The sequence below is a fragment of the Varanus komodoensis genome, unplaced genomic scaffold (genome assembly GCF_004798865.1).
Source record: "Varanus komodoensis strain SLA01 unplaced genomic scaffold, ASM479886v1 scaffold3, whole genome shotgun sequence".
NCBI classification, from domain to species: domain Eukaryota; kingdom Metazoa; phylum Chordata; class Lepidosauria; order Squamata; family Varanidae; genus Varanus; species Varanus komodoensis.
The window spans coordinates 44,697,287-44,719,643 of NW_025335761.1; the positions used below are offsets into that span (position 1 = coordinate 44,697,287).

General features: G+C 44.3%; 1 protein-coding gene across 6 annotated transcripts in view; it reads right to left on the minus strand.

Annotated features, from left to right (window-relative positions):
- Positions 1–17,893: 17,893 nt before the first annotated feature.
- TTC7B (tetratricopeptide repeat domain 7B) overlaps positions 17,894–22,357 on the minus strand; it is a 142,293-nt gene continuing 137,829 nt past the window's right edge. For all 6 annotated transcript variants that reach the window (XM_044435638.1, XM_044435634.1, XM_044435633.1 and 3 more), the window contains one exon: positions 17,894–18,969. In XM_044435638.1, coding sequence (XP_044291573.1) covers positions 18,748–18,969 — 222 coding nt within the window. In that variant the 3' untranslated portion in view covers positions 17,894–18,747. The remainder of the gene's footprint in view (positions 18,970–22,357) is intronic.

Sequence of the window (22,357 nt, forward strand, 5' to 3'; positions counted from 1 at the left end):
CCCAATTCTTAAGTCTCCAGTCACTAGTATCAGCATTTGCATTTATACCCCACCTTTCTTCCAAGGTGGCTTGCTTAGTTCTCTTTTATCCTCACAGCAACAACCTCGTGAAGAGATTAGGCTGAGAGGCAGCAATTGGCCTAAGCCATGCAGTGAGTTTCATGGCCAAGTGGGGACTCCAACCTGGCTCTCCCTGGCTGCCAGTTCAACACTCGAACCAGCACACCACACTGGCTCATGGGTAGGGCTAGGCTGGAACTGGCTCCATAAAGCAGTTCCTTCTTGCATGTAGGCATTTTGTGTGTGGTATTAACATAGCTGTGGCACCCTGGTAGTCAAGGATGGGCTATTTAATTAACCTTATTTTAAGAACAAGGGAATGGAAACCCAGAAATTCTGTGAGGCAGACAGCTCTGTTGACAGGAAGGGAGGACGGTTCTTGCGCTGCTAGTCCTGGTGCACCGTAGATGCACTTTCTGTCCTTTGGCTAGAGAGCCCCAGTGGGGAAATCAAATTCCCTCCAGCAGATCAAATTCCATGGGGAAGCTAGTAAGCAGTCCAGTATGTACCCACTTTAGCTCCATGGAGGGGCCTCTGCAGTGTGATCAGGGCACCCCTGTCAAGACAGGGATCTCCAGCCACACAGCCCGTTGCCTAGATCCCCCACTCTTGTTCTCTGTATGGAGCTGGTCTGTTCTGCTCCCCAGTTTTTAATCCTATCTCCTTTCCATGCCCTCTGCACCCACCCCAAAGCTGCCACTCCGCAGCCACCATTCAAGGATTACGTCTGAGGTAGCCAGAGCACCGCACAGTAAATGGAACAATCAACTACACATCAGCTTCTCATCCACCCGCCTCCCCAATTTCATTTGCCAGGAAAAGAGACAGAGTGGTCCTCAATCAACCTCTTCTGTCCTTTAGCATCATCAAGGGCTGCAGCCAAACTGCAGGGGGCTGAAGGGCATTCTTTTGGGAGCAGGGCCCTCTCTGCCATGGGTGCCATGGAAGGATCAGGTCGGCGTTATTGGCGTTCCTTCAACAATACAAAGTGCCACTTTTCTCTCGCTTAAAAGGCAGCAGTTCCCGCTCCTTTCTCTTTCTTGCTGCTGACTTTTATCAGAATCAGGCTCGAGTCCAAAAACTCATTAAAAAGAAAGTGCAGCCAGCTCTTACTTTAAAAGAAAAGGGGGGATTGTTCATTTGTCAAGAAAAAAGGCAGACAATGTCACACATGGTTGCTAATTTGCGCTCTCCTGGGAGTTCTGCTTCTTTTGTACGCAGACAGGAGCTGAGCTTCTGAAAGATGCTGAGTCAATTTGAGGTCTTCTCCCCTTTCCCACAATGGCACCCTGGCTCAACTAAGCACTGTGTTTCCCTTGGGTAGGGGTCCGCAACTTTGTGCCCATGGGTGCCACGGGGCCTGCAGCAACCTTCCACGGCACCCACGAAGCCCTAGGCACCCTGATCCCTTAAAAATGTACTTTTCATACAAGCTTTGAAAAACTTCAGGGTACCTGGTGCGCCTCTCGTTCCTGCAGATGCTGCACACTAACTGTTGCTGAGCAAGCAGAGAAGGACAAAATTGCTTCCTGGCCAACCCAGTTTTCTTCTGCCTACACAGACCCTTCCCTTTTATTCAGTATCTCCACCCATGGCCTAGCCCCAGCCTCACTGCCTGTTTCCCCTCAACCTTGACCTTGCCATCCAGCTACCTTTTCCGTCCCTGACCTGCTTATTACTCTCCCTGTCTAGCTTTGCTCCTTTTCTCTCCTTGACTCTTTGCCTGACTATTTCCAATCCCCTCCCGGCTCTTAGCCTCACTGGGCCTTCTCCTGTTCACCACTTTAGGTCACTTCCGACTAGCCAGGGCCCCTTGGCAGCCGGTATGTGACTAACCACACCCTCTGTGGGAGCCGGTTTGTCTGCTGTGGCACCCCCAGCAGTTTCTCAAATTCCCAAATGTGCTTATGGGTTCCAAATAGTCCAGGAACTCTACACCTAAGGTGTCAAAATGTGGTGTAGTCCCAGTCCTGAAGAACCCCTGAGCACCTGCAGGCTCTTGATTCTTGAGGAAGGTGCTCTATATTGGTAGAGTTTGAGTGGGCTGCAGAGGAAAGTTGGCTGTGTTCTAGGAGGTGACACACTCCATTTATGTTAGGCCTGCAAAGACTGGACCATTTCTTACATGAGCTGAGTATATTTAAAGGGCTACCCAGTCGAAGCGTAATTTAAAGATAAATTAAAGAAGCATTAGAAGGAAGAGATGAGCCTTGAAGCTGCTCATATTAGACAGCAGACTTAGCAGGCACATAGTCTGGTCACATTGTCCCCCCAAGATGGTGAAATGGATTGTATTACTATTTATACATATTTTCAAATGTGCACCCATACGTACAAATTAAAGGTTATGCAAATGTATAATTTTGGTGATGTTGCCCTCTGTTTTCATTTTTGCAAAGCATAGGCAAGTGCACTATGAATATGCATGCCTCAGAACATGTCACAGGATGCTCTGTAAGATGCTGAGATTCCACAGCAGTTGTGCAAGGGTTCCTCCTGAACAAATCATGGTGAGGGCCCTGGAAGACCAGTGGTGTCTTCTCTCCTACCATTCTTCTCTAAACAGCTTCACATTCAGCAAGCCTTGCATTTGAGCAATAGGAGTGCCACATATAGCAACCTTCCCACATCAGGGTGCAAGACTTTTGTGGCAAATAGTAAAGTTGTTAACAAGCAGCATCAATCAAAGTAGTGATTCCTCTGAAGGGTAGAATTAGCTCTTGCTCATGCCAGGAGTCGATTCCAAACTGAATACCTTGCATCATTTCCCCTCCAAAAGGTATTGGCTTCACCCTCAGGGAAGTTCATGTTGTTTGTGGGCCAGATGGTGGGGCTGCCAGACATTACTTAATTGGTTTGCTTGTTGGCTTGGTGAACTCATATTCCTTCCCCTCTGACCCTCTTTGTTCTACAAACCAGAGGTGGTCTGGCTTGCATCAACCACTTAGCCAACTCCTCTAGTTAACCTTGGCATTTCAGTAACACATTCCTCTTCTTTGTCAAGTTCACCTTCAGAGTCTGAGCTTTCTACTTGGAACACTGTATTTTGAAAGAAGTGGGCTCAATTCCTACCTCATCCCCACTCCAACAGCAGCCTCTCCCCTACACTCTTTTTAATCCCCCGTCTCACCAGCTTCTGAAGGTATCGGTCATGGAAACAAACAGAAATAGATCAAGTTGGCAGCTCCCAAGAGCATTTGTTGAGCTCTCCCAATCCACCAAGTATTGCAAGTGGGTACAAAAGAGCTGACAGTCCAAGATCTCAGCAACCTTAAATTCCTGGAAACCACAGGTGGCAGGTCAGAATGGTGAAAAACAGGGTGAATTTCCATGAAAGGGGGCAATAGCAGTTTGAATGCTCCAGGGTTGGTTTGTGCTCCAATTTGAAAAGGCCCTGTGTGGTGAGCAGCCAGCTTCTCACTAGGAAATAGACCAATTCCTATAGTTTTGTATTCATTGACTATTCCTTTCACTGGCCACTACTGAATTAGAACATTTCCATAAAGTACAATTTTAAAGTATCCCCTAAGTTCCAATGACTTGGCCAAGATCACAGTCAGCATTTTTCAGTTCAGTACTTCAGCATGCAAATGGCATCAAATGGGACATGAATAGAATCATTTCTTGAATAACTAACTGTGCCTCCACCAGCCCTTGATGGTGGATTGAATAAGACGTGTATTGCTGTACTTTGCTATCTGAACAAGAGAAATTCCTTCCATCATCTTCACTGTGTAGAGCAATGGTGGGGAACCTGTAGCCTTCCAGATGTTACAGCTCCCATCAGCCATCACCAGTATAGCCCTGGTATAGAGGAGGGAAGAGAATCCGGGTCAAATTGGGAAATAAGGACAAACTGAAAATGGGGGCGAAGGGGATAACCATGATCTTTGTTTCACACATGCCATTTTCTTTGGCTCTAAGCTAGTGGTTGTAACTTGTAGGAAATCTGGATGCCAGCTGTCTGCATGAAGAGAAGACAGCTGGTTGATTACAATGGGAAACACAATTGTGGGATAGATGGACAACTGAGACCTGCATTAACCTCTTGGCAAGGAGGTGCCATCTGGAGTTGCTGCCTTGGGCACCAAAATCGCTTTCCCAGACCCAAGGAAAGCACTACCACAAACTACTCAGAGCCAGAATAGGATTGCATTCAAAACAGCAACCTCAGAATCACTGAAAGTCAAGAGCCACATGTAAACACATCTGGAGGGCACCAGGTTGGGGAAGACTGCCTTGGCACATCACCATCACAATTCACGGGGTTCAGAGAGGATTCACTCAGGAATATTGCCTCCTGTAATCAAGCGCTAATTAGTCCTGGCTCATTGTATATGCCCTAATTTTTAATAGTATAAACAATTGCTGTCCTGAGGTTGGAGTCTGAACATAGAAAAACAATTAACATTCAGCATTTGGTTCCTGATGTTGCTTTCAGAAAGAGCAGTGGAAACACGGTTTATGCTGAGGCCAGTAAAGTTAACAGCGGTGACCGTGGCTGGACCCTAGCGGAGCAGCTTCTGCGGCAACAGGGCCGAGGACACGTCTTGGAGGGCTTCCGTTTGAAATGCAGAACAAGCTGTTTCTGAAAAACCGCTGAATTTTAGAAGTATGGCCCACTGTACAAAAGTGAAGGGACCCCAGGATAGGAGGCGGCAGTCCCTGGTAAGGGTATAAGGCCTGACTGTCCCTTTTTGCCAGGGATTGTCCCAATATTTTGCTACCTGTTCTAAGAAAATAACTCCTTGATTTGTTCCTATTTTGCCATTTGTTTATCCCAGTGGGAACTGCAACAAAAAGTAGCAGTCTGGAATGCTTGGTTCAGGGTTCTAGACTGTCGGCTATGTAGCCATGTTTGCACTGTCAAAGAGCGACAGACCGAGAGCAAACATTAGCCAGAAAGAAGATTGCAAAGATTCTGGTCGGCATATGTTAAGATGTATGCATAGAAGAAAATTTATTAGAAATAAAATGCATCTTTCCCAGGGCTAGTGTGAGACTTTAGTGGCTCCTCAAAGTGGTACTGGTATTGATTCATTTCTCTATCACTCCATAGCTGAAAATCTCTGGACAGTTTACAACGATCCATAAAACAAGACAATAAATACAACGAAAATATCATAACATCAGAGAACCATTAAATCGATCAATCACTCTTATTATGCAGTCACAGACTCGACAAGAACCATTACAAAGTTTAGAACAGCTAACGCAGTCTGCTGCTGCCTATCGGCCCTGCCACCACCAATGCCTGGCCTGGCCACCCACTCATTGCCTGCAGAAGCAACCCGCCCCCCCCCCCTCGCCCCCCAGCTGCCAACCACAGAGTCTGCCTGCTGCCTGCCTGCCAAAGCCCACACATTTATTATTCATTGCTGATCTTTTGGCTGGCCAGATAAAGCAATTTCCTTAATACAGATTTTGGAATTTTACTTAGGGTTTGCATAGCTACCGTTGCTTGTGCTGGAAGCTTTGGAGTGTTCAGAACAGGCAAGTAAACAAAAAGCCATGGGACCTTTGATCTGCACTAGCTAGGCAATTCTTACTTCCTTTTGTTCAAGCTAAAAACCTCTCCTCTTCTGTGTCCCGCTGGATTTCAAGCACAATTACATCACTTGGCTTTCAACAGCAAATAGACTCTTCCAAGACATACATGCTGCATAAACACCGAACAACAAACAACACAGCTTCAAGACGTATCACCTTGCTTCTCAGCAACAACAACAACACACGCACACACTTTTATGTCCATCATTAATTTATGGCTGCCTAGCTACTGTGTGACAGGAGTGGGCCCAGGCAGCAACTGCCCTGTGGAATAAGGACATTTTGCTGAGAGGGAAAAAAGGGGGGATTTGACTCAAAGCCTTGTTGATGTTTCTCCACTGTTACCAATGACAGCACAGCTTGCTGAGCCCACGGGAAAAGCATGCTTTCAAAAGTATGTTGCAAAGGTCTCTCTGGGGACATTAAGCGCATTTCAAGCAGACACTAGGGATGCAAAAGGTTTATTTGGGCAAAGAGCATGGTGCATAAATGCAAGGAGGATTGTCTGGAAACTGTGGAAACAGGTGGTGTATCAACATTTCTGAAGTGAATCCAGTGGAGATGCCATGTTTTCAAGGGATCATGTTTTGATGGATGGTGCTTTGATGGCTTAACAAGGATGCACAAACAAGGCCCTCCAGATGTTGTGGGTCTCCAGCCCACATCAGCTCTAGCCAGATATCATACTCCTTCACAAGTTACCTGCTCCTAGTAGCACAAGTTGAGGGACCTTGTGGCTCTCCGGATGTTGTCAGCACCGACCACTGGCTATGTAGGGTGAAGCTGGTGGGAACTGAAGTTCCACATCTGGAGGGCCATAGATTCCCCACTGCTGTCATACAGTTGAATAATTGTTGATTTACTTCCTCCCCCCTCCTTTAGATATACAAGGAACTCAAGACAGTTTGCAGAAAAATAAATCACATGTAGTTATGTTAGGGTTGGTTCTACTCCCTTTCAACATATGGCATTGCTCCATTGCCCGCCCATCCCTTGAACCCAGTCCTTAATCGTTTCCTGCACCTGCTCCCTTCAGTTTTAATCTCATCACTCTCTTCCAGTGGCTGGTGAATGGGGAGGGGGGTGCTCCCTGGCCAAGAGAGAAGGTGCAGCCAGGTCTCAGATAGGCAACCTGGGGGAAAAGGCTGACTGCTCCTGGACGGTCCTGCTTTGAGACCTCTAGTCACACACATTTAACCCTCAGAAACAATCCTTAGCTTGTATCAACCGGATTTGCGGGTAGTCATCCCTTCATCCAGAAGTAGCACCAGGTTTGAAAGGGCTGTGGTTGATGTGCTTCCTGGTGGGCCCCTCTTCTATTCAAGGAGTTGCAAAACATGTTGATCCTAGAGAAGGGAAGCAGCCCAACCAAATGTCAATATCACCCCCTCCCCCCCGGCAGGGTGTCATCAAGACAATAGCTCCTGCAGCAAGAGCTCCTGTGTAATATTCAAAGAAGTGACTGCATTTCTGCAATTTTTTTTTCATTTTCATCTTATCTTGGAACCGGGGGCGGGGGCAGGGTGTCATACTATTTAAAATCTATTCGTATCCCTTCCTATTTCACCTCAAGGCCTGGCCCTATTTCTACAAAATCATTTTTGGCTGTTACTGGAAGCATAGAAGCAACCCCCCCTCCCCCCGCAACAATTGAAGCGACCTTCCCCAGCCAGGTGCCCTCCAGGTGTGTGGGATTATAGCTCCCATCATCCCCACCCAGCATGACCATTGGAGGACACCAACTGAGAAAGCAGAATTGTTATTGACTAACAATGCTACCCTCTCTTTTCTGCTGCACAGGAAAAGTATCAGCATGTTCCCCAGAGCTCAAGGGGTTTTCACATTTTCTCCTACCCTAAAACTGATGGGATCCTTTTGTAACAGAATTCAAGGAAGGCAGATAAAAAGCACAGGTAGCTTTGGGGAAAGGAGTTGCATGTTGCTTCATAGTTCGTAGCCAAGAGTACTGGGTGAGACATTAGTGCACTCTGCACAGCGACAAAGGCCCTTTCTTCCCCTGTAGAGTTGAGCCACTCCCAGTGCAGAGGTTTTCAGATAAGAGGCCTCCGTTGGAGGCTAATGATGGCTGAACTCAATATCTTCAAAATCAAATTCCTCCCTGATTTTGGCACACTGTTGCAGTGGCTTACGTTGCTTAGAACTGCAAAATGTTTTGACTTTGGTTCAGTGTTAAGTAGCAACAGCAGAGCTGGAGTGAAAGCTTTGTAGGGCAGAAGGCTACAAAGGGTCTATATCCTCTGATAGATTAGAAGTCTTCAGAAAGCACCAATGTTTATTCAGTATGTATTCCAACTTAGTATTGACATAGTGCTTTGTAGCGCTTAAAGTGTTCTCGTCACTCAGTGACCTTGTAAGCTAGGTCAGGAGGTTTGCCCTTGAACTGAAGAAGATGAAAGAGATAAAGTCAAGAGGTAGGGCATTTCATTCATTCATTCATTCGTTCGTTCGTTCATTCATTCATTCATTCATTCTATCATCAGATTTATACATAACTTTCCAGTGTTATATTTTTTCTTATTCTGCAATTGCATCAGAACAACATAACATAACAATATTACAAAATTGTTGATGTTGTGTGCCATCAAGTTGTCTCCAACTTATGGCTACCCTAAGAATGGATGCCCTCCAAAATGTCCTGATTGGATAGTCCTGCTCAGCTCTTGTAAACTCAAACACAAATACTCAAATTGCTAATTGAGAGTTATAGTCACCACAGTGGCATATTTTTAAATGACAGATGTAGAATTATGCACCTGTGCAAAACTGAGCCTTCTCATCTCATTCATTTCTGGTGATTTTCATATTCGTGTGCATAGTGATGGGGCTAAGGCCCGTTGCAGGACACTCCCCACCCTTTCCAATGAAATTTTGAAACACAGAAACAGAGAGAGTCAGAAGGGTCTCCCAGGCCATCTAGTCTGACCCCCAGCTCCAGCCAGGGGGAGAGTCAGGCTAGACCAGGCTTCCCCAACCCAGTAACGTCCGGTGTTTGTGTCTTCAGTTCCTACCAGCCCCAGTCTGCATGGCCAATAGGAGCTGTAGGAATGGTGGGTTCTGTAGACCAAAGCATCTGGAGAGCACCAGGTTGGGGAAGACTGCAACCTTAGCACTGAAACCAAATCATCCCTTGGTAGCCTTCCATCTTCCCTGTTTTCACCCTGTAATTTTAACTTCTGGCTCATTTCATTAGCCCATCCAGCCAAAGCATGGCCAGCCAGCACTTATGACCTGCCAGCTAACTTCTGGCTTAGGCTAAGAGAAGTGACTTACCTTGGTGCCCAGATGCGTGAGGTCGCACAAGCAATGCCTTACGCATGAAATAGCATGCTTTTATTGATCAGAAGCACAGCCCCCCTCACCCATATGCTCCGGCCAGCCTTACTACAGAAATAGAACGAAGGAATTAACTTCTGCAACTCATGGTGATGGCCAGCAATCTAGGCAATCTTAAAAAGGGACTGGGCAAATTCATGGAGGGGAAGGGTATAAATGGTGATATGCTTAGTCCAGGATCAGAGGCAGGATGCCTATGTACCCAAGTAGCTGGGGAGCATGGACAGCAAGGTGATGTTGCACTTCTGTCCTACGTATGAGCTTCCCATGGGCAACTGGTTGGCCTCTGTGGGAAAAGAAAGGTAGGCTACACAGATCCTTGGTCCACTCCAGTATGGCTCTTCTTATGTTCTTATGAATAAAATAAGATTATTCTATTAATCGTGGAAAGCTCTGTTACTCATCAAGTCCCCTCGGAATGGAGCTGAAGGAACCCCCAGGAACTCCAGATGAAGCCAGGACCTAGAATCTTGGGCAAATCCTTCTTTTATGACCCACTTCTTGGCCACTCTCTGTGCCTGTTGTTATAATTGGAAACTAAGCTTAAGTCCCCTGATGGACTGTTGCAGTGTTTATGCCTTTTGACATCTATCCAGGCTTCCCTTCGTGTCACTTATTTATCACCCCTTCAGTGTCCTCTTTCCATTGAAAAGCATCCAAAATGTCCACACCAAGAGAATAGCACTGTCTATGTTTATGTATGCTAGTCATAACTGCAAGATGACACATCCTGGCAACCAAATTAGCAAATGCTTAGGGTTTGTATTTTCCTTGGTTCCTCCTCCTTGTATCTCTTGTCCTCAGAGCTGTTTTAATTAGTCTGTTTAATCTGAAACATCCAACCTTTGTGTACAAAGGCCCCTGACTTTGGTTGTGACAAATATTGGACAGCTACAGTATATTCCTCTTTTGCAATGTTACCCACATGCAGATAGTTGTTTGGCCTCCTCTGCTTAGGTAGCTAATATCTTTCAGGCAGAACCTGGCCCTTTGGAGGTTGCTTTCATGTAAGAACTGGAGTATAAAAAGGTGTGGGAGCGCAATGTTTAACAGCTTAGTCTGAGCTGAGAGAATGAGAGAGAGAGAGAGAGAGAGAGAGAGAGAGAGAGAGAGAGAGAGAGAGAGAGAGAGAGAGAGAGGACCTTGGCCCCTTATGGCATTATCTGAAGCCGCCCTTTCGGTCACCAGAGCTGAACTTGATAGTGCAAGGGGTGTGGAGAGGAAAAATACTCTTGCTGGAGAGAGATGCCAAGAACCTTTTACTCTGCATCATGGAGGTAATAGTCATCTATTTTCTGTTGCACTGGATCCTCTTTAGGTAGGCATAAGTCCACCATCTGGGCTTCCAAACATACTCAACAAATGCTATAGCAGATGCCAGAGGAAAATGCATTACCCACCTGGAAAAAAGCGACCAGCCGCTTCAGCAGTTGTGCATACAGGTGGCTGGCTGGCTAATTCCCAGCATGCTGGCTGCAAATTATGGCAGTGGTCCTCCTTCACACAGCACAAGAACTATGCAACTCACTTCCTCAAAAAGTAACGACGGCTGCCAATTCGGATGGCTCTAAAAGGGAATTGAACAAATTTGTAGAGGAGAGGGTACCAGTGGCAGCTAATCCACATGCCCATAGGGTACCTCTGGTAGCAGAGGCAGCATGCCTTTGTAGCCAGTTGCTGGGGAACGTGGGGTGAGAGGGTGCTGTTGCACTCATGTCCTGCACTCATGAGAGCCAGTGTGGAGTAGTGGTTAGAGCATGGGACTGGGACTCAGACGACCTGGGTTCTAGTCCCCGCTCAGCCATGGAGCCAACTGGGTGACTTTGGGCCAGTCACAGACTCTCAGTCCAACCTACCTCACAGGGTTGTTGTGGTGGGGATAAGATGGAGGAGGAAAATGATGTAAGCTGCCTTGAGCCCTTTGTAGGAAAATAAATAAATAAATAAATAAATCGCTAAATAAATAAATAAAATGTCCTACTTGTGGGATTGTGAGTGCAGCTGGTTGGCCTCCATGCGAACAAAAAGGTGGACTAGATGGACCCTTGGTCTGACCCAGCACAGCTCTTATGCTCGTACTGTGTGTTCTTCAGTTCGTACTTCAACACATCTGGAGGACACCAGCTTGGGAAAGGCTACTCAGTCAGCATACAAGACAAGAATTGTCCCTTTCCCCTGCACATACCAAAACATCAGAAAGCACAAACTGCAGTGGAGTTTCCCATGATCTACCAAGGAAGCTTCTGGAAAGGATACAAGAGAGGCCAACACCCCTCTGAAACTTTCAGACTTGAGATGCATCAAGTTTTTTCAAACTTTCTGTCACTCTTCTAGAACATTTTCTAAAATCACGTTTATCTCAGGGTCCCTGTGTGTTGTAGAATGCTATTTTCATTTGGGTCTGGTTGATGGATTTTTGAGTTCTGGTAAAAGCAAAGTAGATCCTTGAAATTTGAAGTCTGTCCATGCTTCCTAGAAGATCCTGGCATGTGCTCTCAGGTACACAGAGCAAAGCACACACTGACCCTTAGTCATCCTGCAAAAAACCACACCTAGCAATCCCACACAGTTACAAATGGCAGAAAAAGAATGGTAGAACGAGAGAAGGCACTTACTGGTACAGAAAAGTAGAAATAGCATAGGAAAAATATTTCAGGGAAGCTTATCCAGCATTACTGATCATAACATTGATGAAACCCTATTAAACTTCCAAAGAACTCCGTAAGAGAATGTTGAACACTTGTATGATGATCATGTAAAAGTGTAGGGAGATGGATAGAACGTGGAAGACCAGAAGATTCCTGCTCTGCCACAAATCTTGCTGGTTAGCCTTGGACCAGTCATACCCTGTCGACCTGGATGAAGATGGTTGAGGGGGAATCATCACATCGCCCAGAACTCTTTTGAGGAAGGGCAGGATAAAAATGTAACAGACATGCAGTGGAGATGGCCCATTTTAGGACTGCAACAAAAGCAGTCCTAAAGCAACAAAAGATGCATCGATTGTCCCCAGGGCTCACCCTTTGCCTCAAGCAAAGCGGGGGGGGGGGTGCATGGGGGGCTGTTTCTCACCATGTTAAGTTTCCTTCTGCCCAAACATTTTAGAAGTCTGCCCTTGCAGTGCCTTCAATCCGAGCTCATGGCCTACTTCTCCCAGGGCAGCCACAACACCATCATAAGGAAGTGGAAAATGAGAGCTGCTGCAGAAACAGGGACTCTTCAGTGCTGTTAGTTAAGCTCTACTTCCAGATTTGCAATGTTGCAAGGCTTGTGATGCTTTGTAATGCCTTCACTGATTCTTTCACGGCAGAATGGCAGGATATAAGCATGAAGAACAAAAGTTATGATTGCATTGCTTTAAGCTCAAGAATTGCTGTCACTTTCGTAAGGCCATACGCCTGATGAACAAACAAAGGTCAATTACAGCTTTACTATACAAACAGGAAGTCACATTTTAGCTGATTTTACCTAGCCACATGGGCCTACTGGGTGTAAATTACTAAACAGAGGTTTGCAATATTGGCTGAAGAGACTGCAAAGCAATTTGTAAACTCGGGAGCTAGGCCTGCAAAATGTTACAGGACCAAACTGGCATATAAGCTACCTTCCTGTCAAGACATGCTATTGTAAATATTTTGCTTCATTAGGCCAAAGCTTCTGACAGTGAGTAACAGAAACAGCTACAACATTGCATTATATCCCAGCTTTTTTTCCCTCTTGTGAGGAACCTAAGGTGGCTGCAAAGCTCCATTTTATTCTCACAGCAACAACCCTGTGAGGTAGTTTAGGCTGAGAGTGAATGACTGGCTTAAAGTCACCCAGTGAGCTTCACAGCTCAGTGGGGCTTAGAACCTGGTTCTCCCAGGTCCCCAGCCCCACACAAGTTAAAAACAGAATAGTAGTAACAATTTTAAAGTTAGCACTGAGCTTTATCAGAAGGGGGTAGGCAATTTAAATATTCTTTGCTTGGCTCCAGGAAGGCATCAGATTTTGCATATGGTGAGCCTCCTTGGCAGGGAAGTTCAGCAGTCAGGACACCATCATTAAAATGGTCCACAGATTGGACCTGAAGAAAGCCTTCCAAGGAAAGTCCCCCCCCCCACCACCACCACTTGAAAGCATCTTTCAACTATATGGTGAGGAGGGGAGAAGCATGCAAAGATTTCCTAGAAAACCTGTCTTGTCGCCATCATTATTGGCACTGGATTCAAGGTCCCTTACACTACAGCAACATAATTTATGCTAGTGCAGCATAATATATACTCGTATTAGTACCCATATAATATTAAATATTGCCCAAAATTAATTTATTAATATTATTTTACTTCTATGCTGCCCCATAACCTGAGGGTTCTCTGGGTGGCCTACATAATGCTAAACCAGCATATAAAAATGCAATCAGTAAAACAGATACAAGCAATAAAATTAATATTATACGAAGATAACACAGAATCATACCCAAAACACAGACCTGTTACAGCCAAATAGCTAAAACCAAAACCAATTAATTAATTAAATAAATCAGCAACAAGTCACAAATTAAATCAACCAAATACTTGTCAGAACAGAAAAAAAATTATATGGTACCTGAACGAAAGCAAGGCCTCCACCAGCCGTATGTCCTTGGGAAGTGAGTTCCAAAGACTGGGCGCCACTGCAGAGAATGCCCCCCTCCTAGCCTCCCCCCCCCCAATCTTATGGGGGGTATTTGGATGAGGACTTCAGAAGAAGAACTGGGCAGGTCAGCAGGAATGGAGAGAGGCATGTTTTGTACATGGCTCAATGAGCTCATGAGAAAAGACAGGTAATCGTATCTCCAAATGGCTTAGGCAAAGGCAACACTATTGTCTTTCCAGAATGGCTTCCATGTGAGGATAGACTGAAAAAGTATAGTTGTCCACGGGAGAAAGGAGAGTTACAAAGGGAGCGGATGGTGGGAGAAAGAGCAAGGATTTTGCTCAAAACAACACATGGCAGGGGGAAGAGAAATTTGCAGCTTTATCTCAAGACTTAATAATGCAACAAATAATTGCCTAACATTGATGACTGTTAGCTGTCACTGATAACAGCACAGTATTGTGAGTCATGACATGATGCCAATATTCGTCTCATGTGCCAGAGCATCACAATCAGACACTGCAAACAGTACCGACTCAGGTTTAGCATCTTACTCTCTTGGAAGTAGTTTCTCTATACTTAACCTAGAATGTGGACCAGACTTGGCAGGCAACAGAGACATGCCCCTCCTGAATTCAGGCCCTTAGAAAATGCAGATTTGAGCTATTATCCTACTTTAGAGCAGTGGTAGCAGGTAGCATGCTTTAAGACTCAGCTATAATGCTTTGTCTGGCTTTGCAATGATGCTGTTCCACAGAACAGTCTTGAGCGCATCGGCGGTCTAGCTTCAGAAACAATCTGCAGAATTGGTTTTAATCAAAGATGAGAGAGCAAACATAAGGTATCCCGAGCAAGCAAACTGTGCACTGGAAGCCAAAATGGAAGTGTGGCCAACAGCTGGCTCCCGTTTGTCAGAGAGATTAGCCAGTCTCACATGGAACACTTTAAAGTGGAACACTTGGACAGACTGAACCAGCATGCTTTGTGTAAGCACCATTGAGCCTCTGATGTAATGATGGATCTGGACCTTTTCCCAGATCAGACATCTGCCCTGGATTTTAGGATGAGAAGTCCTGGAAAGAAATAACTCAAAATTGATTGGGTGATCAGCTTTTGCTCTCTTGTGGTAGACATGGGAGGCTACCAACCACTTTCTGAACCCTCCTTTAGGTTGAAATCCTCTACACAATTACCTAGGATTAAGCCCTGCTGAACATAATGGGGCATTCCTCCAGAGTAACTATGCATAGATTTGGGCTGCACAATACCGAAAACATGCAATTATATGCCTGTAGAACAAACCACCAAATAGCAGCTGTTTCTACTAATCCAATTCGATGTGGATCATGCAGCAAAGAGGCATGACACAATTAATGGTATGATCCTGCCTAACATAAAGCAGTGGGGAAGTTTTGACTGATGTCAGTGATGCAGCATCTTTACACTCAAAATACAATGTACGTAAACAGTCTTGTTGAAATAGTGGCTATTACAATAGACACCAAATAAGGATGGAATCCAACTGCCAATCTCCCTCCATGCAGATCAAGTTGGCCTCAATCCAGCCAGCAGAGAGAGGCTGACGAGATGACAAGGGGGATGGTAGACAGACCAAGCCAGTGGGAGGAAAGGCCGGCAGGATGGCAAAGACAGCAGTCCCACCCTTGCTGGGAGAGTCCAGGGGTGCGGGTCAAGATAGTGGCTGATCTGGCATGCATAGCCAAGAACCGGGTGGGTGAATGGGGGGAGGGGGGACTTGGCCTCTCCCAGCTCTGCCCACCTGGGTATTTGGTACAGCATCAAGGTAGACTGGAAGGCTGGGGGGTTGCTGTTGTCTATAGGAATTCTCTCTCTCCAGGCTCTCTTTCCTAGTCCACAGTGTTTGCATCTTGTGCTGGGCCACTGTGACAAATTGGGGGTTCTGTTGGTGTACTGTCCATCCTGCAACCCAACAGTCTCCCTTCCTGAGCTGTGATATTGGTGTCTTGGCTGTGATATTGAGGTCACCCAGGCTGCTGGTCCTGGGGGATGTCAACAACCATGCTGAGGGTATATTTTCTGGGGCAGCTCAAGACTTCATGGACTCCACAAAAATCATGGGGCTGTTCCAACATGTTATTGGCCCAACACATGTAGCAGGGCACACTCTGGATTTGGTTTCCCAGACAGGCAGGGGGATAGCAATCTGATGGTGGAAGACTTTGAATCTGTCCCCTTGTCATGGTCAGCTCACCACATGTTGAGATGGAGACTAATGGTGACTCTTGCCCTCTGCAGGGATGGGAAACTCATTAAGATGGTCCACCTCTGGAGGCTGATGGCTCCAGATGGTTTCCAGAAGGCTCCGAGGAATTTTCCAGCTGATATGGCTGGTGGTGCTGTTGAATCCCTGACTGAATTCTGGAATGCAGAGATGACCCAGGCAGTTGACACAATCACTCCTGAGCACGCTCCCTGTAGTAGTGCTTGTACACCTCTGAGGCCCTGGAGCTGACAGCAACCACAATTGAGTGACTGAGTACAGATGAGATGGCTTGAGTACAGATGGAGAAAAACTCCTACTGAATACATGAGTCCTAGCATGTGCTTATAGTTAAATATATTCGGAAGTGGTGAGAGTGGCAAAGAAGAAATAGATGGCTGACTCCATTCAATCTTCCATTTGCTGCCCAGCGAAGCTCTCCAGGATTGTCCAGGGCCTATTACATGCTGACCCCAAGGATGTCTTGGAGCTAAGGCCCACTGTAATATGTTTCCTAGGCACTTCCAGGATCTCTCGTATTGGACTCCAATGTTATAGCTGTAGTATCAGGTGAGATATCAGAGGACAGTTTAGTCTAGTTGTTTTGGATGAATCCCAGTTAGTACAGCTTGAGGATGTCGATGTACTGGATCCTTGTCCATCTTGGTTAATAAGAGCCAGTAGGGAGGGAACTGCTGGCTAGGCCAGGAATGCTTCTTTATGAGAAGGAGTGGCCCCTGGCCACCTGAAACAAGTGGTGATAAGACCACTCGTGAAGAAACTTTCCCTGGACCCAGAAAAACTGAACGATCGTAAGCTGGTGGCAAACATCCCCTTCCTGGGCAAGGTTCTTGAGTGGATAGTAATCCACCAGCTCCAGGTACTCTTGAATGAGACCGATTATCTGGATTCATTTCAGTCAGGTTTCAGAACTGATTTTGACAGAGAAACTGTTTTGGTTGCCCTGTATGATGGGGGAGAGATGGGGAGAGTGTGGCCCTGTTGGATCTCCTGGATCTCTCAGCATCTTTTGATACCATTGACCAAGGTATCCTTCTAGGGCAACTGTCTGAACTGAGTATAAGAGGTACTATATTGCACTGGTTGACTCCTCCTTGGATGGTAGGCTCCAGAAGCTGGTGCCTGGTGAATATTGCCCCTTGGATCCTCCAGTTTGAGGTTCGTCAGGTGTCAGTCTTAAATAACGTCCCTCATGTTAACATCTATATGAAACTACTGCATGAGGTCATCCGGAGTGTTGCAATGCTTTGCAATGATGATATTATTGTAATCAATATGCTGATGACACACAACTCTCTTAGCAGGTGAGACTGTGGATGTGCTGAACTGGTATCTGGCTGCAGCAATGGATTGAATGAGGGCCAACAAACTGAAGCTCCAGACAAGACTGTAGTATTCAAAGGGAAGGTTGTTTTCGTCTATGCCTATCTCAAACAAATTAAAATCTGATTCCTATCTGGGAATGGCAAATGAACACACTGAAAACAGAAGAAGGGGTAAGGAGGCCACTGAAAACCTGAGCAGTCAAGGGAGGCTTAATTCTTAAACCTTTTCTAGGCACCCAAAATGGCACAATGAAATTACTGCTCAATGACTACCACCTTCAAGCAAAACAAGGATGACAGAAAGAATATGAATTAGCTTCATGCAGAAGACACAGTGGAATAAGACAGGAGCCTGCCAAAAGCCAATCAAATTATAGCAAAGTGTTTGCTGTGGCCACATACTTGTAAAACATACTGCTGCCTAAGTAGCTCACCCCAAATACTCGTTCCCATTGCTGACTCCTGTTATGCACGCCTCACCTCCACGGTCATCAGCCATTAAGTTAAACTACCACTAACCCTCTTTCTACCTATCAGGAAAGCATTAAACACCAAAGACTGAGGTGTTCTCCACCTACCCTTTTCTCGGACACCTAGTCCCTAGGAATATGTCAACACTTTAACCTAGCATTAGTTCAAATAAGATACTCTGGATTGAATTGTGGATTTTGGCCAATTCTAATGGTTTTCATCCAGCTTTCAAAACAAAAGTGACAGCACTATGTCCATTCAAAAATCATTTTATTATTAACATAATCTTCCCATTGAGCCAAGTGGGTGTATAATGCATAAGGAATGTCGGTAAATATTCCATCTTTAGCATCTTTTTACATATTTCCATTGATAAATAAACTCTGGATTCACATAAAAAAGTTAAACTTAAATAACTAATATTTTCTTTTCATTTCTTTTTTTAAACAGGCATACATTGGTAAAATATAAATATTCTTGTACACAACCTTTCTTCTAAATAAGGGAAGAACAATTAGCTACACATCACAGTTATCAACAATTAAAACGTAAATCTTGCAGCTGATTTGCTGGCCTGGACAACTGTAGAGATGGAACACAGCAATTTCACATTTCAATTCTGGGCCCAGAGAGGTCGAAAGACATGAAGAGAAGAGGCCTTTGACAGGCTTGGTTAAAAATAGGCTGCTCTGCCACTGAATTTTAACTTGAACCTATTATTCTATGGTTGGTGTTTGATTCTATTTAGAGTTGTACATCACACTCAGATGTCACCTAATAAAATATGGCACAATACCCATGTGAACAACAGCATCAGGCTTTGAAGCTACTATGGGGCAAAGATGTAGGCAATACACAAGTGGTGGTTTGGGGTATGTGTGTGTCTTTTTTCCTTCTAGCTAGTCATTTTTGTTAATCAATATTGTTATGCTGTATCACTTCCATGTTGGAATCTCCCAGTCGCAATGAGCAGATTGCCTGCTTTGTTCTGTTACCTCTCAGCCTGAAGAGCTGCCTTGGAGCCAGGCAGAAGGCTTATGTAGCATGCTCCCAACTCTTGCATTCAGTGGAACAAAGGTGAACCATCCATTTTGCGTGGCTAGCCTTTCAGAGAACTCGCGGGATTATGGTGAAAGGGACAACAGGGCTGCTGGCTTCAAGTTCCAGCGCTGTTAGAAAACACTCTGTTGCTGCATCATCATTGCCCTGAGCTTGTAGAACTACCCCGAGGCCATTCCAAACCTCATGGGCTGTGGAGTTCACCTGGACAGCATCCCTAAGGATCTTCTCAGCCAAGCTAAACCTTCCAAGCTGGTGAAGTATCAGAGCCTGTAAGGAGCAGAGAGGAGACAGACATAAAAATGTTCAGAAAACTGCAGTGGAAAACCGTCAACTAAAGAACAATGGAAGTGGCACTGAGAATAATTGAGATGTCCACAGCAAACCAGACTGGGTAATACAGAGTGGGGCCTCTGGTCTCAGGGCTGGACTGCCCCTGAATCTCAAAATATTTGAGGCCGCAGGACATTTGCCATGGGAAACATACATGATTAAAAGGGAATATAGTTTGCAATTGTGAGAGATGTGGATTTAGTACAAAGGAATTATGCATCACAAAGAAGAATGGATGGGAAAAATGTGGAGAAAAGCAAGGCAGGGAAGCAGGAAACTCAAAGATGAAGATGGTTTTGAGAAGGGATACGGCAACATATTCGTATCAGCAAGTCGAACCCAGTCCTTTTGGGCCAATGAACATTTGCAGCTGACACCAGCTTGTATCCAGTGTTAGCTGAACATGCCTCATCCTAACACGTTTACTCTAAGCAGGATTAACATTGGACACGGCTCACTACTTGCAGTTTTCCCACAAAGCCAGGGGTGCTACTCCCGTGCTCTTTTCCTTAAAGCAAATCAGAAATTTAATGATAAGCAGCATTGTGCCTAAATCGAGATTAACATGCCCTAGGTGTACATATAGAGACATTGTTGTCCTTCAGCTGCTTCTACTAAGTTTTCAAAAAATCACCAAACAGGTAAATTCAAATTTCAACCCAATTAATTTTGTAAAGCTAGGTAGCTTCTTGCTCTGGTGATAAGTATGAGGTGGCATTCATTTAAATAAATAAAATGTAAGCACTTTGAGAAACTCTTTACCATTTCATACGAATTCTTGGATCTTGAGTTAACACATTTGCTTTTTTTGGCTGCTATATTAATTATAAAATTGCACTATATAATGTGACAATGAGCACTTGGCTGTCAAGAATAAAGTGACAGCAAAATGGAGAGCCCACTGTTTCATAAGGATAACGCCACACATGCAATAAGGGCTCATTCCCAGCAGTCTAATGGATCTTTCTGCTATGCTTGTGCTGCAATTTCAGTTTTTGAGATGTCAAATGAGTTACCAGTTTCAGACAAAGAGATGGTAAAGAATGGTAAAGAAGAGTTTCAGACAAAGAGATGGTAAAGAATGTCTCTGAAATGAGGAAAAGGAGCTGTCTTTAGGGGTGGTATTTGCATTTCCCCCTGAACAGCAAATAACTGTAGCTCTTAGTTCACAGTATTTTGACTAGCTTATCAGCCTACACAGATCCATATTAACCATTTGTGGATTAAAAGAAACAGAACTACTTTGATAAAGCCTTCCTGTCCAGTGCCCCAGAAGAATTTTTTATTACTCAAGGTGAGTGGCTATATAGAAATCTACAGGAGAAGTCTTTTAATAAACATTATATACAAAATTGACAGTTATAAAACCACAAGACTGACACAGTAAGATAGATATTTCACACAGCAATCTTCTTCTGCTCTTACGACAGCATGTTTTGCAGTTTATTTTTATTTACATTTGTTAAAATAGGATCAACAGCAAACACAAACACATGGCTTGGTTTTACATATTCATTTACAATTACTGGACTCAAGAAAAACATTTTTTCTGCTTATGCATGGAAGAATTGTTAGGTGTCTGTTTTTGGAAGAGGGAAAGTCACCCATAAATCAATTAGAAGTTTCCAGGGGAAGCCCTTTCCACTCTAGCACTCTTAAATGAGGAAAAACTTTGTACATTCCTTGACTCTTAGGAAGCAGAAGAATGAAAATCACCATACTAATAAAAGGATTCGTTCTAGTTCAAACTATGACAAATAAAGGTTACTTCTTTGAGAAACTGAACAGAACTGTAACCAGTTTACAGGCAAGGGTATTTGAAAATGCAGAATCAAATTAATTATCATTTATTGATTTCCAGTTCCAAAAGAAGCACTGAGCAGCTTAGAATATTAATAAAACAAGTACCAATAGAAGATCCATAAAATCATACTATGACACTAAAGCAACAATTACAACAATAATCTAACCTTGAAACACCAAAACCAGCAAGTCAGGAGTCAATTGCATTTTAAAATATTCACAATAGGGGCTAATCATACCACTATAGGCCAGTATATGCTAAGAAAACCTTTATCTATCTATCTGTCTGTCTGTCTGTCTGTCTGTCTATCTATCTATCTATCTAAGTTTTTGCATACCATTCATTAGCACAGGGGGCTCAGAATGGTTTCCAATAAAACTATATTAAAATAGTATACAATATCAATAGACAACAATCAAGAACAATCTGATCATAAAATATCTCTACATCCAATAAAATTCCACCAGTATAACGATAATAAACAATGCATAACAAAAATTTACAACTAACCCACATGTGCCAGAACAAAATTGATTAAAAACCAAATATAAAAACAAATAATCATGTTGAGCAATTAAAATAGTAGGAAAATAAAAAGATTTTAACTTGACTCCAAAACATACATAGTGTCGACACCAGGCGTCCCTCCCTGGGGAGTCAGTTCCATAACCAGGACATCCCAGCCAAGAAGGCCCTTCCCCTTGTGGCCACCCTTGTTACTTCTTTTAAGGGTAGCTCCTGGAGAAGGACCTCCATAAATGATCTTAGGGTCCAGGTAGGTGTATACAGAAGACAGTTCTTTAACTATCTAAGCCCTAAGCCATTAAAGTTTTATAAAGTGTGAGTTAAAGCAGGCCTGGACTTCAGCTGGCAACCAGTGCAGACGATGGGGCACCAGGCTTATGTGTTGGTACCAACCCTTCCCAGTCGGCAGACGAGCTTCCCTATTTTGTACCAATTGAAGTTTCTGGACTGTTTTCAAGTGCAGTCCACATAATCTTGATGATTATTCCACCTTTTAGAGTCTAAGCTATACAAGAGATATTGCCTGCTTGGTTTATTTTTCTTAAGAAGCAGGGTGCTCTTCAGTAAGCTCACTTTGTCTACATAGAATATGCCTTTAAAGAAAATGAGATACTTTCAGCCAGCAGCTATGGCTAAAGCACAATTTATATATAAGCCTCGTGCTCTGCATCTCTGGCAAAATATGGATGGGGTTTTCAAGAAAAGCTTACTAACGTTCAATATTCAACACAATATTAAAGGCTGATGAGCTTCATTTAGAAATAGCAAGTCTCTTTTCTCTTACTTTGTCCACCATTAGTAACAAATATTATAAAAAGAGAAAACCCAGTTGCACTAAGTGCACTAGAGGAAAACACACACACAGATTTGAAAGTTCCATTGTGGTGACTTAAAGGGCAAACTCGAAAGCATTTCAAATTAAAACTCTCAGACATCTTGTCTGTCTTATGACTTCCATTCTCATTCTGATTATTTTACAGTTGGAATAACATGCTT